Below are 16,180 nucleotides of genomic sequence, written 5' to 3'. Positions count from 1 at the left end.
AGCAACAACCCTTCCTTAAATGAGAGGCATGGTGTGCTTGCCATGGTAGCAGGGGAGATCATAGACATTGTGCTACCTGAGACAAAAGACAAGATAGCATATTACATGGTGAGACTAGCAGTAGAATTTTATTTCAACATGATGACAGAGTAATGCCCTTCACTGCACCAGAGAGTAGCAGGCTAGGTTCTGGGCACAGAGCAGGGTTACAAAGCACACATAGCTGTATCTACTTCCTCCCTTACCATCTATGGAGAGCAGGGCAGGTGACTGGCTTTTCACCAGTTAGATTTGTACAGTACATGATTTTTGGTTGTTAAATGTTTATAGTGTTCAGCTGAAGTAAGAATTGAGTGGATGAAGTGGTATAATGTATGCAAAGAAAGTGTGATGGCTGAATGAGCAGTATCCAAGTATGGTTCTTGAATTCCTGATTTGTATTATTCATTATAAGGATACTTTTCTGCAATATTGGTGGGTGGGTGGGTGGGTGCGCGTGTGTGTGTGCGTTTTAAAGATAATATTGCAATTCTGTTGCATTCTGTTGCTGTATTTTGCTGTTGTATTACATTGATGCATTTTGATGGATTCTTGTTTTGTATAAGATTTGCTTTTGTTTATTATTTTACATTGTTTAGATATTTGTTATGTTACTTAAAACAAATCAGCTATAGTCACATAGAACTGATCTAGTCCTACTACAGAGGGATAGAAGGATAAACTGTCATGAAACAACCCAATGCAACTTGATCAACATTACACCAAGAAAAGTGTTCCGGTCTAATGGAAGAGCAACAGAAGGAAGAAATCCAAAAAGAACCATTTACACCAAGGTCATCAACAGTGATGGCAACACAAGCAGACATCTGCTTGACCACACAGCCCACAGATGCATCACTGGAAGTGGGAAGAACCATCCCCAAGATTCAGGAACTGCCCTCAAAAAAGAAAGGTCACAGATACCTTTATGGTTAAATTACATTCAGGGATGGCATAAAGCACAGCTACACCAAACACAGTAATGTCTCTACCCTGGATCTCCCAAGTGGGCCATGGGTAAAAGACCAAGAAAAGGAAAATCACATTCCAGTTCAGGGAACTTCAACCTTTTTGAGGAAGTGGTGCATATGCAATTCTGAGGAAGTGCTTGAATGCCAGTCACTAAATGGCTGCCACAAGGGCATGGCATAACACAAAAATGGCTGCCATGTCTAAAAGAGCAGGAAAGTATTCAACCCTTCCTTATCAATGAAGAAAAGGCATGTGCATCAGTCACCACCACACTCACTCACAAAGGAAAGCTCTTTGCATCTCTTCTCTGCTCAGAGTAGGAGGCTGGGTGTCCAATCCTGGCATCCAATGAAATGTGGGCATGTCTGAGGGGGCATGAGGAAAGGCTGAACCAATGCAAACACAACCGGAACAGGTTGAGCAAAGCGTGTCTCGTGCATCGTGGATTTTTGAAGAAATCTTACTGAACCCTTTCTCAAGAACCATAAGAGGTGCTGCTAGGCAGGCTGGCACACACAGGTGCCAAAATTGTGGCTCTTGTTCTACTTTGACATTGGTTATAATTAAATATATCTATATTTCTTAAGATATGCAAAAGATTTTTATACATCTACAGATTTTATATGATATAAAGAATAATTTTATTATAATCAAATCCATTGCTTACACTTGAAAGAAGAGATTTGTCTTTAGACAAGAGAAAGCAGCATCTGCAGATTATTATTTAAGTATTACATTTTCCTATGACTGTAGGAAAAATAGATTCACACTGAGGACACTGTGCATATACTGCCCTCATGCTGCATGCAAGAAAGAAATGCTGAAAATGTACTCAGAACCTAAGCAGCAATAGAACACCAAACCCATATGAAGCTTCTTATTTTTATTGAACAGATTTGTAAACCACTCATCATATGATTGTCAAAAGGAGATACAAAATTATAAAGTTAAAGCAATAAGAAAACATTAAATCCATTTGCAAACAGAGCTGGTTTCAATCAGAGCAATATAACCATTCAAAAGAGCTTTTCAAAAAGGACTGGAAGCAAAGCTACTTACTATAATATCTGTAGGAACTTCACGGAGAGAATATTCTGGTTTATTAGGTATCGCTTGATCACCTATCAGTTCGTAAACAGCAGGGTAGGATAACAAGTTTATCAGAGCTAGAAAAGACTAAAGCAGGAAATGGTGACACAATAAACAAAATGATTACTGGCATTTCATTCAAGCAGGCGTTCTAAATGAATTCTGATTTTATAGTTTTAACACATTTTTAGTCTTATTGTATCAAGTCTTCTGTACACTGCTTAGTGGCTACTGTCACTGAGTTACACAAATTGTCAAAATAAATAAATAAATCTAAAGCCTGTTACAAAAGCCGTTAGTATTACTTTGGTTTTCACAAATATGATATATAAAGAGTGACCTTTTATTGGACCAACTCCTATCAGTGTGGGTGTTTTCAAGCTGTAGCGTTGAACAGAATGGAAAGGTAAGTTTGCATCCCAGGCAGAGCAGGGCTATTTAAAGGTAATTAAAGACATTTGCAGAGCGCCTACTGTGGAAAAGAAGGCGGAAAGGAAATCTAATGCAAACAGCTGGAATGAACGCCCACTGCAAATCACAGACATTAAAGCAATACCAGTTGGCTTAGCCTTTATAGGAGCAGGGGTGGGAAAATGGCAGATCAAGCAAAGTTGAATCCAGGTATAAGGAAACAAATAGCATTGAGGGCTGCCACAAATCCAAACACTGCTGCCTTTATCTAGAATCTCCTTCAGTGAAGCCCAGACTACATTTGCACTTTAAACCTGGAGGGCAGACCAAGGTAATACAAGTCTAACTACAGGGACACTACCTTCCAGTACAGTATCTCCTTGTACTGACAAGAGTTAGGATAGCACAGCCATTATTTTCCAATTAGACCTTTGCAGCAGGCTGGATAATGCCCTGCTTTAGGAAGTCATGGCCATTCATAGACTAGGCTGCTGAGAGCAAATAGGATGAGCTCTATGTATAGCAGTTTCTCCCTCAGCCTGAATAATGCATATTTAAAATATACATGGCTATGCTCAACCGGTAAGATCACTGAAGAGTGATATTGCTGCATTACACAGGGATAGAAAAAAAGATTGTACAATAAAATACAGGCAGTCTAGGGTGTTTCCCAAAGGAACAGCAACTACATTATGAAGTAGGAACAGTCACTTAGTTTTTATTTCTCAAGATACGCTAGTTTAAATTCTACCAAAGAATTATGTTGTGGTGATTATTTGCAAGAAGTGTGGATTGTGACTTTTATATGGGTACTGTTTTATTCTGGATAATTGTCTTTATTTGTAGTTGTTAGTAATTATGTTCTGTATTATGGCCTCTGGCCGAGATAATAAAACTGATTGATTGAAACATATTCACTGAATTCTGATGCAATTATACGTAACTCTTCTCAAACTGATTTTGCTCCTCTTCTTTAAGCTGCTAAACTTCCAAAATATTAACACTAAACAAAGTTAGCACTTCTTTTTCTTTTTGAATTGTGGAGTCAGTCTCTATCCTTATTAGCAAGTTTATCAAGAACACATCCTCAATAAAAAACATATCAGAGCATGGTACGGCAATCCCATGCTATTCTTTTATTGTTTCCCCAATACTCTACCTTAGCATAATACATAATTTACAACCTGCAAGCTACAAGCAACTTAAGGAATATCCCAAGGTAAACATTCTGCTTCAGATAAAAACTATATTCACATATTAATGTGCAAAAGAAAATTCAAACCACCTTCTGACAGCTCCGATCAATGGGATCAACTGGTGTTGATCTGGGATGAGTTACACGGACATCATCTCTTCCACACTCTAGAACACCCCACAATTCGGTAACAAGTGCTTTTATAAATCCTAGAAAGAGAGTATTTTATTCACAAGGACTCTGTCATATTTTATAGCAGAGGTCCTAGCAAACGTTATTAGACAGGAACCACACTGAGAACACTTTCCATAAGGGTTAAGCTGATAATGCTACCACAGCTCTTCACTAATGAAACTATCCTCTTTCATAACATGCACAATTTCTAATACAACCTCTTAATCTGTACTGTTTCACATCATAATAGGAACAGTTGGTGCAGTCACCTCCACATTTCAGGTGGGGGCTCTGTTTGCTTCCACATGGACTTTGCTCTGGAACACTCAGGGCCTCAGTGGGTGGAATTCCATGTAGCACTGAGGTCTGCACATGGGAAACAAGGCCTGCTCATGCAATGGGACTTTCCCACCTCTCCAACCCCAAAGCCCTCTAAACCTGTTCTGAGGGTTTCCCCAATCCTCCAGGGCAGGTTTAGGAAGCCCCGTTGAAGCCTTAATCCCACGTACACAGCAATTTAGTTGAATCCCACATCATGATCTGACATTACATGACCAAGCATGGCAGCATCTTTGGGCTTGCATGCTCCTCTCCCTCCTTCCCTTCTGAAAAATTTCTCCCTCATTTTCTTGTTTGATGCAAATCATGGCTTTTGGGAAACCATGGGTTGCCTTTTATCCAGACTAGCAAAGGAGGGAGGCATCTGCAAAGTGGAGGATGGAGAAGAAACAGATTTTCAAATATATAATGCAAAACCATGGTTTGGCATTCTGTCTCAACTGTCCCATACAGAAACACAAAGACAGGATGATAGAATAAAATAAATTATTTGCTCTGATGCTTGCTGACAAAAGTCAAAGCTATAGACACAATTCTAACCATGTCAATAGGAGTTAAGTCCTACTGAATTCAATGGTGCTTGCTCTCCGGGAATTGGGATTAGGATTGCAGCCTTAATTACCAAGATTTATTCATGATAATCTATACAAAAAGTTACCTGAACTCTGTAGAGCTACAGCACCTGCAGCTGTTGCAGCTACTTGCGATACAATTGCTCCATAGCCAAACTTTTCAAATCCACAGACCTAGCACAAACAAATTATAACAAACCATAAATTTCAAGGGCTCAAACACCTTAGATATACAGGAGGATCATGGCTTATACAAGATAAGAATAATGGTGCTTTTTATATATTGTTTATTTTGGAACAAACAATTAATTCCATAATCAAATGTATCATTAACTAGCATTACCTAATTAACATTCTGATGCTATTATACCGCTTTAACAGAGAAAGGTTATGGCATAGGCAATAAAGACTGCTCAAGCAAACTAAGTGATGAAAATATTGTTTCATGTATGTGTGTGTGTGTGTGATTATACCTACTTGGAGGTTTTTTGTGAACCTGCTGAACATGAAAGTCACACACTCGTTTACTGTTCCTGTATTCTGCAGCAGCAAAAGCCCTTTAGGTGTAGCTGCAAAATTTAGCAAGTCATCCAACAACGTCTCTTCCAGTACAATACTGGAAAAAAGCAAACAGATAAAAACTAAATTAAAGTACCCACAAACAAACCACCACCACCACCAAGTAAGCTCTCTTCCAATGAATAAAGGGATTCTTTTAGTAATGATTTGCATAAAAGGCTCATTTGTTATAGCAAAGACATAGACTGGTCTACCAGTATATAATTTCTGTTAGAAAAAAAAATGTTTCCATTCAATATTGCTTACACTACTCAATTTACCATCTGGGTGCAATTAATTCATTTAGGAAAGCAGCTGTATATCTGTGCTTGTTCTACCTACGCGACAGCTGTCTCCCCCTGAAGGTCTAAAGCCCTTCTCTTGGATCTAATAGGTTTGTCTGTTAACTCTTCTGACACATTTCCCTCCAACAATTATACCCTTTCACCATATACAAAAAAAAGGCTGAGAGCAAAGCAAGAGTTTAACTCTATTACTCTTTTGATTATTTGCTTAAGTTTCTTCTACCTGACAAAGAGAGAAACAAAATAGGTAGTAAGGCAGCAAAGCATTATGGTGATAACGCCAACTCAGTGAATTGCACATACAAGCAAACTCTTCCCGCAGCAGGCAAGGATCCACAAGTTGCACCTGTTGTTACTGACCATAGGATGGTGCTAGCTGTGCTCATGGTACCCAATCCCTAGTTCTTAAGTTGCTTTCCATGTCATATATATGCATGCTTACCTACTGAGAGTTCAACAGAATTTACTCCTAAGCATGCATATAATTGTATTCTAAGGTCCAGTGCCAATGCAATGTGAACCTGCTACAAACTCAGGTCTGCAAATTTGGCAGCCTGAAGAATACCAACTCCCTTCCCACCCCCTTGCTTTCCTTTGTTTGCCTTAATTACATTTTAATATCATTTATTGCTACATTCAGATGATCAAATCTTGAGTAACCTACAGGCAGGCCCTTTGCTCCCCCTTCATGTGAACATAGAAGCAAGCTAGGAAGCAATACTCAACCATAACTTCCATTACTTTCCCATTACTTTCAATAATTAATGGATTCCAAATGAGCCAAAACCTAAAGCTTACTTACACTTGCTTTTCAGAACCTGGCTTCTTTAGAAGCCACTAACCAAACTTCCTGATTCTGATGTAAAATGAAGCTCTGTTTAACTTCAGCTTCTCAGCTTGTTCATTTACTTCTGCAAAGGAGCAACATGTGGATACATGAAGCTTGTGAATATCTTCACTCGTTAAGCTGTGGTTCGATTATCTGAATGTGGCCAGTTACATAAAATGCATACCTCGTCCTTCAGTATTACAAATCATGTAAAACAATTAAACACAAAAATCACATACAAGGCAACAGAAAGAATGAAACAGTAAAATCATAGAAGTCATATGCCTAACCTGAAATTGTGGGGGTACATTGAGAAGGGCACCTGAAGATGATCCTGGCGTACAAAAAATCTGTGGGAGAAGGCAGTCCTAATATTACACCTGCTCCAACACTAACCCTAGTTAATGCTAACCAGGTTCCTTCTTAATACAGTTTTTAGCAAATCTATGTGATATTCTGGTAAGTCTAGCTAACACTACCCATGATTAGCATTTGTACAGATGTAACAGAAAAGTGTTATTAAGGGTGACAAGGAGAGAGAAACAGGTGAGATCGGTGTTGGAGTGGAATGCAGCATGAGAATGCCTGTTCCCAAGGCTGGTTTTTAGTAGGCTAACCATAGTTTGCAGCAAACAAGCATTGCACCAGCAAGGGATCTACTATTAACCCAAACTTTGTTCACCACTCTGAAAGGACTGGGAAGAAGAAAACGCTAGAGCAACAGAATCATCCAATGAGAAGAGAACATACAGAGACCCGCCTAGGAATACCCATCTCTAAAACTGAATTCTTCACTGGGGAAAAACTCTTATAGAAACTGAAATCTGAACTATAGAGTATCTCTAATATTGATATAGGTATCCAAAAGCTACCTATATTCAGTGAGACACACACACATTTTGAGGCTACTAATGTACCACAAATTTCTTATATATTAGTACAGTCATGGGGAAAAGAATGTGACCCTCTTTGAATTCTGTGGTTTTACATATGAAGACATAACAACAATCATCTGTTCCTTAAAGGTAAAGGGATCCCTGACCATTAGGTCCATTCACGGACGACTCCGGGGTTGCAGTTCTCATCTCGCTTCATTGGCCGAGGGAGCCGGCGTACAGCTTCCGGGACATGTGGCCAGCATGACTAAGCTGCTTCTGGGGAACCAGAGCAGCGCACAGAAACACCATTTACCTTCCCACTGGAGCAGTACCTATTTATCTACTTGTACTTTGATGTTCTTTCGAACTGCTAGGTTGGCAGGAGCCGGGACCAAGCAACGGGAGCTCACCCCGTCAAGGGGGTTTGAACCGCCAACCTTCTGATCGGCAAGCCCTCGACTCTGTGGTTTAACCCACAGCGCCACTCACGTTCCTGTTCCCAATCATCTGTTCCTTAGCAGGTCTTAAATTAAGTAAATACAACCTCAGAGGAACAATAACACATGACATATTACACCATGTCAAGATTTATTTAACAGAAATAAAGCCAAAATAGAGAAAATGTGTGAAAAACTAAGTACACCATTACTGCATCCATAGGAATTAAGAGGCCAAGTAGCAGACAGATGCTGCTAATCAAATGTGCTTGCTTAATTGATCATCAGTAAGTGTGCCCACCTCTATAAAAGCCAAAGTTTTAGCAGCTTTCTGGTCTGGAGCATTCAGGTGTGTTTTAACACAATGCCAAGGAGGAAATACGGAACAGTGCTCTTAGAGAAGCAAGTGCTTAGAGAAGAAGTGCTGCTGCCCATGAAACTGGGAAGGGTTCTAAGGCCATCTCCAACCAATTTTAAGTCCATCATTCTACAGTGAGAAAGATTATTCAAAAGTGGAAAGCATAACATTCAAGACAGGTGCAATCTTCTCAGGAGTAGATGTCTTAGCAAATTCACCCCAAGATCAAACCTTGTAGTGCTCAAATTGCAAAAACCCCAAGAATTACATCTCAGGCCCTACAGGCCTCAGCTAGCATGTTAAATGTTAAAGTTCATGACAGTACAATTAGACAAAGACGAAACAAGTATGGTTTGCTGGGAAGGGTTGCCAGGAAAAAGTCTCTTCCCTCTAAAATCTGTTCATGGCAGAACAGATTAGTTCAGTCGCATCTTATCAAACCACAAGATTTCAGGAACAATGTCCTTTGGACAGACAAGAGCAAAGTGGAGATGTTTTGCCAGAATGCACAGCGCCATGTTTAGCAAAAACCAAACACAGCACAAGCACCTCACACCAACTGTCAAGCATGATATTGGAAGGGTGATGATTTGGGCTTAATTTGCAGCTACAGGACTTGGGAAACTTGTGGCTACTGAGTCAACTATGAACTCCTCTGTATACTAAAGTATTCTACAGTCAAATGTGAGGCCATCTGCCTGACAGCTGAAGCTTGGTTGAAATTGGGTCATGCAACAGACAAGGATTCCAAGCACACCAGCAAATGTAGTAGTTGTAGAATGGCTGAAAAAGAATAGAATCAATGGCCCAGTCAAAGTCCAGACCTCAATACAATTGAAATGCTGTGCGGGACCTTAAGAGAGCTGTGCATCAACAAATGCCAGCAAACCTCAATGAACTGAAGCAACGTTGCAGAGAAGAGTGGGCCAAAATTCCTCCACAATGATGCGAGAAAATGATTACTTCAAGTTATTGCTGCTAAAGGTGGTTCTACAAACAACTGAATCATAAGGTGTACTTAGTTTTTCACATAGCTTTTCCATTTTCGTTTTATTTCTGTTAAATAAATCATGACACAGTGTCATATGACATTTGCTATTGTTCATCTGAGCTTGCATTTACATAATTTTAAGTCCTGCTAAGGAACAGATGATTGTTATTATGTCTTCATATGTAAAGCCACAGAATTCAAAGAGGGTCACTTTCTTTTTCCCATGACTGTATGTTTTAGGAATGTTAGGTATTAAATTGTCACATGAAAGCTAATATATATCAATTACATTGTAATCAAAACTTTAAAAATATCGCTTCAAAAGCTATTAAACATGCTTTTATATTATACAGTGCTTACTTTTTAAAAATGCATTTATATGCTGCTAGATTTTTCTTCTATGGAATTATCATTGTAAGCAACATATTTTTAAAAATAAAGTGATTGCTGTCTTATAGTCTGACAGTAAAATAACTCACTTCTTTTTATAAATAGTCAGTGGATGCTGACATTACAAAAAAGAAAAATGCCTGTTGAAAATGATTTAAACCAATCGTAATTAATATATACCCATAAACTGTGATATCTTCATTGCCTTGGCCAATACATCTTGCATGGAAAAATGACAGCTTATAAAAGCTAAACAAAATTTATAGCCTGTTTCAATTTGCATGTTACATGTCATCATTATGAAAAAATAATATGCCAGATTCCCATTTCTAGGAATATAGACTTGGGGAACTGATGATTGAAAATAAAAAGTATGAAGCACTGTATTGACTCGTGAAATTCACAAGTTCTGAAAATGCAGAAACCACATAAATAATAATTATCTCTATAATAGTAACATTCGGCGGTGAAAGCTGATAGCTACACACACCCAAAGAAGAGGAAAGATGTTCATATTCAGGAGAACTACATGCTATGCAGAAGTAGAAAAAGGGGGTGCCTAAAAGTGAGGCAGGCATATGGTACACTGAAACTGCATCTCATGTACCATATGCCTGCCTCACCCAGGTCCTTTTCCAAGTGAGGCTTGCACAACAGATGTCAAAAAGCCACTGTGAAGATTCCTTTCTGAATGTGTTAAGAATCGAAAACAAAGGAGCAAGAAAAGCAACAATAACATTAGTAAACAAAACGGGGATGGGGGCAGATGAAAAAGAAGAAGCAGATGTAGCTGACAGGAAGAGTAAGACTGAAAATACAGAGGGCTGATGAAGGCAGAAGTGACAACATACTGGACAGCTGAAAAGCAAATGAGAGGGGAGGGATGGAAATCATAGCAGAAAAATGGGGAAACTGCAGGACAAGTGACAGAGGAAACAGAAATCAAAGAGGAGAAATGGGAGAAACAATAGGGAGTGAGGAAGACAGAGCAAGCAAAGCGAAAGGGAAGCAAGAGGCTGTGCGAGCCACTAAACTGTATTTTATATTCCCATGCAGAACTTTGCTGTTGCCTCTGCCTGGTAACAGCAATACAGCTTTATCAGAAAGATTTCCCATTTTTAAATGTTACCTAATCCCCACGCTGCAGTTTTGAGGACTTTTCTCATGTATCTCTGAGCAGGTAAGCCAAACTAGTACTTACAAGCTCTGTGATTCTTGACTTGCTGACGATATACAATCTGCCCCCGCAACAGGCGTTGGAATTCTCTCCGAAAGCAAACTAGTCTGTCAGAAATGAAAAGCAAATCGCATAAATTTACTGTTAGCAACAGTAGCAAATCTAAATTATGATAGCTAACAACATAGTACGATAAGGATATTTGATTAAGCATCAGAGACATCTTAAGGGGAGACATATCTGCAAATTGTCGGAGGGCCTGTCTCCGAGTGCCTACCACCATTTCGGATCCCAGCAGTGACAGTACTGCAGTTATCAGTCAACACTGCTTGGCCATTGTTGGTGGGGGTGCTGCAATGGGTGTGGTAATGACAATGCTGTTTCTGCCGTCTGATAAATCCACTTGTGTGCAGGGGTGATGGTGGGTGCCTAATTTCCCAGACCATTATAGTGCCACCGCCAGATATGCCTGTTAAAGAAACCTGCCCGCTATCTGCTTCCAAGTGGGCTTTACCCAATTGCAGCAACACTGCAATGCACCAGAGAACCAAATGGATGCTTGGACCCTTCACCACTTACATTAATAACCTAATAATAAATCCTGATACCACCAGATAAACTAGCTTGCAAATGTGCAAGGTGAGAAGCAGCAGCTGCAGCAGCAACCACCGGTGTGATAGTGGGGCGCTGGGCACTGACCAACTTATGGGCATCACGAAGTTACTTGGTGAATGTTTCTAATGTAACTCTTGGAACCAAAAGCAATGCATGCAAGAAATGCAGCACTGGACTTTTCATGACTAATGAAGATTAACAAACAGATCTACTTGCCAACTTTAAAAAATATTTCAAGCTCCCAACATCTATTCAAGCCTATTTCACATATAATATAAATTAGAATGTACACATCTGTATACTATACTGGCAATATTTTCCAAAGCCTGAGAGGACAAGACTTGCCTATTTTTTAACTACAGCGGTACCTCGGGTTAAGAACTTAATTCGTTCTGGAGGTCCGTTCTTAACCTGAAACTGTTCTTTACCTGAGGTACCACTTTAGCTAATGGGACCTCCCGCTGCCACTGCACGATTTCTGTTCTCATCCTGAAGCAAAGTTCTTAACCCGAGGTAGTATTTCTGGGTGAGCGGAGTCTGTAACCTGAAGCGTATGTAACACGAGGTACCACTGTACACATGCACACTGTTGGGATCTAAGAGAAATTGCTACTCCCCCTCCCTCTTTGCTACACTTGTTACAAAGAGGGGAAAACTAATAATCATCTTTGGGATATTATAATGTTAAGGTGCCACTTCCATGATAAAATCTGTACTACATTACATTTTCAGCATAAAAAGTACCCTTTGGGAACAGATGCACACACAAGCAAACATAAACATCCTTTGCATAACTTCTATACATATACTTTGTATAAACAAGGATAGGACTACCTTTTTCCAAGCCTCAGAAATAGATCCATGTAAATGGTAAGGTAGCAACACCTCTAAGCCTTCGCAAGTACTATACATCTGGTGGCATACAAAGATGAAAGCACCTTTGAGCACTGGCAACATCTCAGACCCAGAAAGAACAGAAATGTCTTCATCAAGAAGCTTCTTTGTAAACTGAACGATAGTATGTGCACCCCTAAGGCTACAAAGAATGAAACATTTCAAAAAGCAATGTTTTATTGATTCAGCAGAATTATGATGAAATAAAGCTTTACGGTTAGCAATTGAAATGTTAATCCTTCTTCTGCTTATACAATATGCTGAGACTTGGCCTAAAGAAAGACTTACTGCCTATCATCTTCCCATGTAAGATGGGAACAAACATGAGCAAATCACAAGTAGGAAGGCTTCTCTCCCCCTTCCACAGAGATCACCTATAAAACTGGTTTATTCTTAGTGAAGCTACACATCCACCATGTTTTTGAGCAGCGTGACTTGGCATGACTGTTTCTTAACAAATAAGCAACAGCAAGACCCAATCCATATTAAAACCATATTGTTGGAAGATGCTGTATAACTCTCTACACCACCACCTTCCCACCCAATTCATTTGGATTGTGGCCATAATGCAGATTATGCATTAATCTGCTTTGCCATAGCTGCTCTTTGTTAAGAAAGTGATATTGCATTTGCAAGTTTTTCCTTTTCCTTTTTCTTTTTTTTAAGAACTCCATTAGTTTTACATATGATTTATATCAACCCACAGGAGGTAATCAATGATACCAGGTGCTAAATAGGTATGATCTCAACTATTTAGAAATGTTTGTGTTCATTTCTAAGACAGAGCAACCTGGCTCAGGGAAGGTGTATGAAGGCATTTATACTGCTGTGAAAATGGTGATGTATTCTGAGAAGCACACAATTTTCATATCTCCACATTTCCCAGGATAGCAGAAACACATCTTCAATTTAATTGGGAATATGTTTCTTTAACTATTTCCTCTTACATGCCACCTTCTCCAGAATGCTCTGGAGATTGAAGCATTCCACTTTGATTGTTGATTAACCACAGTTTATGATACATCCAAATCATAAACTGTAGTTAAGTCTTAGCTACTACTGCAACAAGCCAACCTCATTAATCCAAGGTTTGCCACTGAATTCAATAAACAGTAAACATTAGTTAATTCTACATTTGTCTGGGTTCAGACACAATGTTTAATTGCGGTTAGTATAAAACAGAAATGAAACCTTCTGATATCCTCTTATGGAGAGCAGGTAGGTCAGAGTACACAAGCCTGAGGTTTGTTGACGTAACAAGAAATCATAGTTTATCATTACAACCAAATGCAGTAATACTTTAAGCCAAGAAACAAAAGCATGACTAATGAGAAATAACATGAAAATTACAGTGTACGGACCATTCAGATATTGAATGCAGACTGTTTTCTACAGGTGTGGGAGCTATCTCCTTAGGTACATTTGCATAAACAACAAAACATGCAAGCTGTTCATTTTATAATTCAAATCATGGAAGCTTCTCTCAAGACTTATATACAACTAATTAGATATGAGAGACAAGAACTTATTTCATAACACTGTTTTTGTTCTTTTAAAACACATTCTCTTACCTACCACCCTCCATGGCAGAGGGCTTCTCTCCTCCATAGAGAAGGAGTGAAAGACCATCGTCTGCAGCAGCAATCCTTGCCAAAATATCAGCTATATGTATTAGAGTTGTTTCAGGAGAATTTAGATGCACCTGCACAAACATTTAAAAAACTCTGAAGATTAATGTTTTATAGAGACTTTTGTCTACAAACCTTGTGTAACTAAAGGCAAATTAATGTAACAAGACTGAGGAATTCTAACATTATAATCCAGCTTATGTCAATGGAGCTTTGATTTTTTTTTTAACAATGCAGTTGTAAATGATACTGCTGATTTGTATTTAGCTAAAAGTAGCTGTGAGGATAAATCTAAATGTTAACTGACAAACAAGAACAGAAGAATCCAAAGTCCTTTCAAAATGAATTAACATTTATTTCAAATATAAAATAGAAACAGATGGGGCTAACTTCCAAAATAGACTAGCATGCCAATTCCACATTCCTTCTCTTACTGAAACAAGGATGGAAACCTATGACTCTCCAGATGTCAATAGACTTTAATTCTCAACATCCCTTATGATGGAAGTTGGAATCCAACAACTGGAGGGTTATAGGTTAGCTGCCCTTGACTTACATGAAATGCAGCTTTCTTCATAATCTTCCCTGTCTCCTTTCCCCACAAATCCCAAGGTCCATTTTTAACTTTGGCTCTTGTAATTCATTACAGCTTAGCCCAGTCATCAATATGTTTTATTTCACTGTGGTGTGCACAGCTGTATTGAAACAGATACATAGACACAATGTCCCCAATGCAATTCTCACTATTTTGCAATGCACATCTCCATTCACTAGTTATATGCAAGACCACATTGTGCCTGACAATTAAATGGATCACAGCCATTACATTTTTCTACATTAAGTTTTATTCATGTTTATTTGAAGGAAATACAACCAACCTCTGTTCCATTCAGTAAATAATGTATTGGCTGAAGAAGTGCTTCTATCACTGTATTAGTATATAGACATTCAGTTGCACATTCTTTTCTCTCACAAAGAATTCCGAGCACATCAGTAATAAGGCCTGCTGGAGAATAATTGCCTGACAAATAAAAAGAGACTTGTTTCAAAATAGTAAAGAACAACAGAGTGAGCAACACAATCAGATAAAGGAAAAGAAACAAGCGGTATTTCTTCCCTCTTGCCAAGCCCACCACTTCAAATACCCATCAGATGTGAAGAGTCACTCAGTTTTCACTTTAAATATGATGTCATGGTGTCTATAGACACAGAAATGATTAAGAAATATGGAAGTGAACAAACCTTTATTCACAAAGAAGAAAATTAAAGAATAACAGAGCAAATATAAAGGGCAATGTTACCTGAATGCACTGTAAGAGTCTTTGGACAATTTGGGGCGCAATAGATAAGACGAGTAAACATTACGACAAGGTCTGTCAAGGACATCAAATCTACAAAAATGAGAATGGGGAAAATAACTTCATGTTACTTATAATTTAATTAGGAACAACAAACGAATACCTGAATACAAATTTAAGCTAAATTGCTGTAGCTTTTCTTCCATTTCCAACTGTTTCACAGACAGAAACCATTTAATATAATTTATTACTGGTAGAGCTATTCCAGCAATGTCAAATAAACTGTTGGGTTCATGTTTTCCCTCCTGGAAAATAATGTAATCAAACTTTTTTTGTAACAGCCACAGGCCAAGGAGGACAGATGGAAGAATATTTAGATAATTGTGTAAGATGATAATGTGTACTTCTTCAGAGCCATAAACCAACCTGCCTCGGAAAAACCACAAGTCAGCGCTGCATGAATAAGTACAAGCGAGCCCCAGGCGCTTGTCCTCACCCTCCTCTTCCAATACAACAGCAGGAGGTGGAAAATAGACAATTGTGGGTTAAACAACCTAGAGTTTTGTTGCATCCCACCTAGGGAAACTGATTAATTTAAACTATGCCATGTTTGGAGAATCATAAACTGTGATTCGATGCTGTCTTATTGCAACTAACTATAGTTTAAACTAACTATAGTTTAAGGGACGCGGGTGGCGCTGTGGGTAAAACATCAGTGCCTAGGACTTGCCGATCGTATGGTCGGCGGATCGAATCCCCGCGGCGGGGTGAGCTCCCGTCTTTCAGTCCCAGCTCCTGCCCACCTAGCAGTTTGAAAGCACCCCTAAGTGCAAGTAGATAAATAGGTACCGCTTTATAGCAGGAAGGTAAACGGCGTTTCCGTGTGCTGCGCTGGTGCTGGCTCGCCAGAGCAGCTTCGTCACGCTGGCCACGTGACCCAGAAGTGTCTCCGGACAGTGCTGGCCACTGGCCTCTTAAGTGAGATGGGCGCACAACCCTAGAGTCGGACACGACTGGCCCGTACGGGCAGG

The 16,180-nt window shown here is 39.2% G+C and overlaps 1 protein-coding gene across 4 annotated transcripts in view; it reads right to left on the bottom strand.

Annotated features, from left to right (window-relative positions):
* Nucleotides 1-16,180, bottom strand: part of TBC1D32 (TBC1 domain family member 32) — a 70,894-nt gene that overhangs the window by 37,574 nt on the left and 17,140 nt on the right. For 3 of the 4 annotated variants that reach the window (XR_014217805.1, XM_082216038.1, XM_082216040.1), the window contains 10 exons: nucleotides 15,153-15,242; nucleotides 14,730-14,872; nucleotides 13,795-13,925; nucleotides 12,164-12,365; nucleotides 10,739-10,821; nucleotides 6,774-6,833; nucleotides 5,269-5,407; nucleotides 4,878-4,965; nucleotides 3,797-3,915; nucleotides 2,071-2,187 (listed from right to left, as the gene is read on the bottom strand). Coding sequence is in view for 3 of the 4 variants with exons in the window: in XM_082216038.1 (XP_082072164.1) it covers nucleotides 2,071-2,187; nucleotides 3,797-3,915; nucleotides 4,878-4,965; nucleotides 5,269-5,407; nucleotides 6,774-6,833; nucleotides 10,739-10,821; nucleotides 12,164-12,365; nucleotides 13,795-13,925; nucleotides 14,730-14,872; nucleotides 15,153-15,242 (1,172 nt within the window). In the remaining variant the exon portion in view is untranslated. The remainder of the gene's footprint in view (nucleotides 1-2,070; nucleotides 2,188-3,796; nucleotides 3,916-4,877; nucleotides 4,966-5,268; nucleotides 5,408-6,773; nucleotides 6,834-10,738; nucleotides 10,822-12,163; nucleotides 12,366-13,794; nucleotides 13,926-14,729; nucleotides 14,873-15,152; nucleotides 15,243-16,180) is intronic. The other variant, XM_082216039.1, reaches the window with a different exon arrangement.

The sequence above is a fragment of the Podarcis vaucheri genome, assembly GCF_965113315.1.
Source record: "Podarcis vaucheri genome assembly, chromosome: 3".
In the NCBI taxonomy this organism is placed as follows: Eukaryota; Metazoa; Chordata; class Lepidosauria; order Squamata; family Lacertidae; genus Podarcis; species Podarcis vaucheri.
Note: the sequence above shows the minus strand (reverse complement) of the source record. Positions and strands in the feature narration are given on the sequence as shown.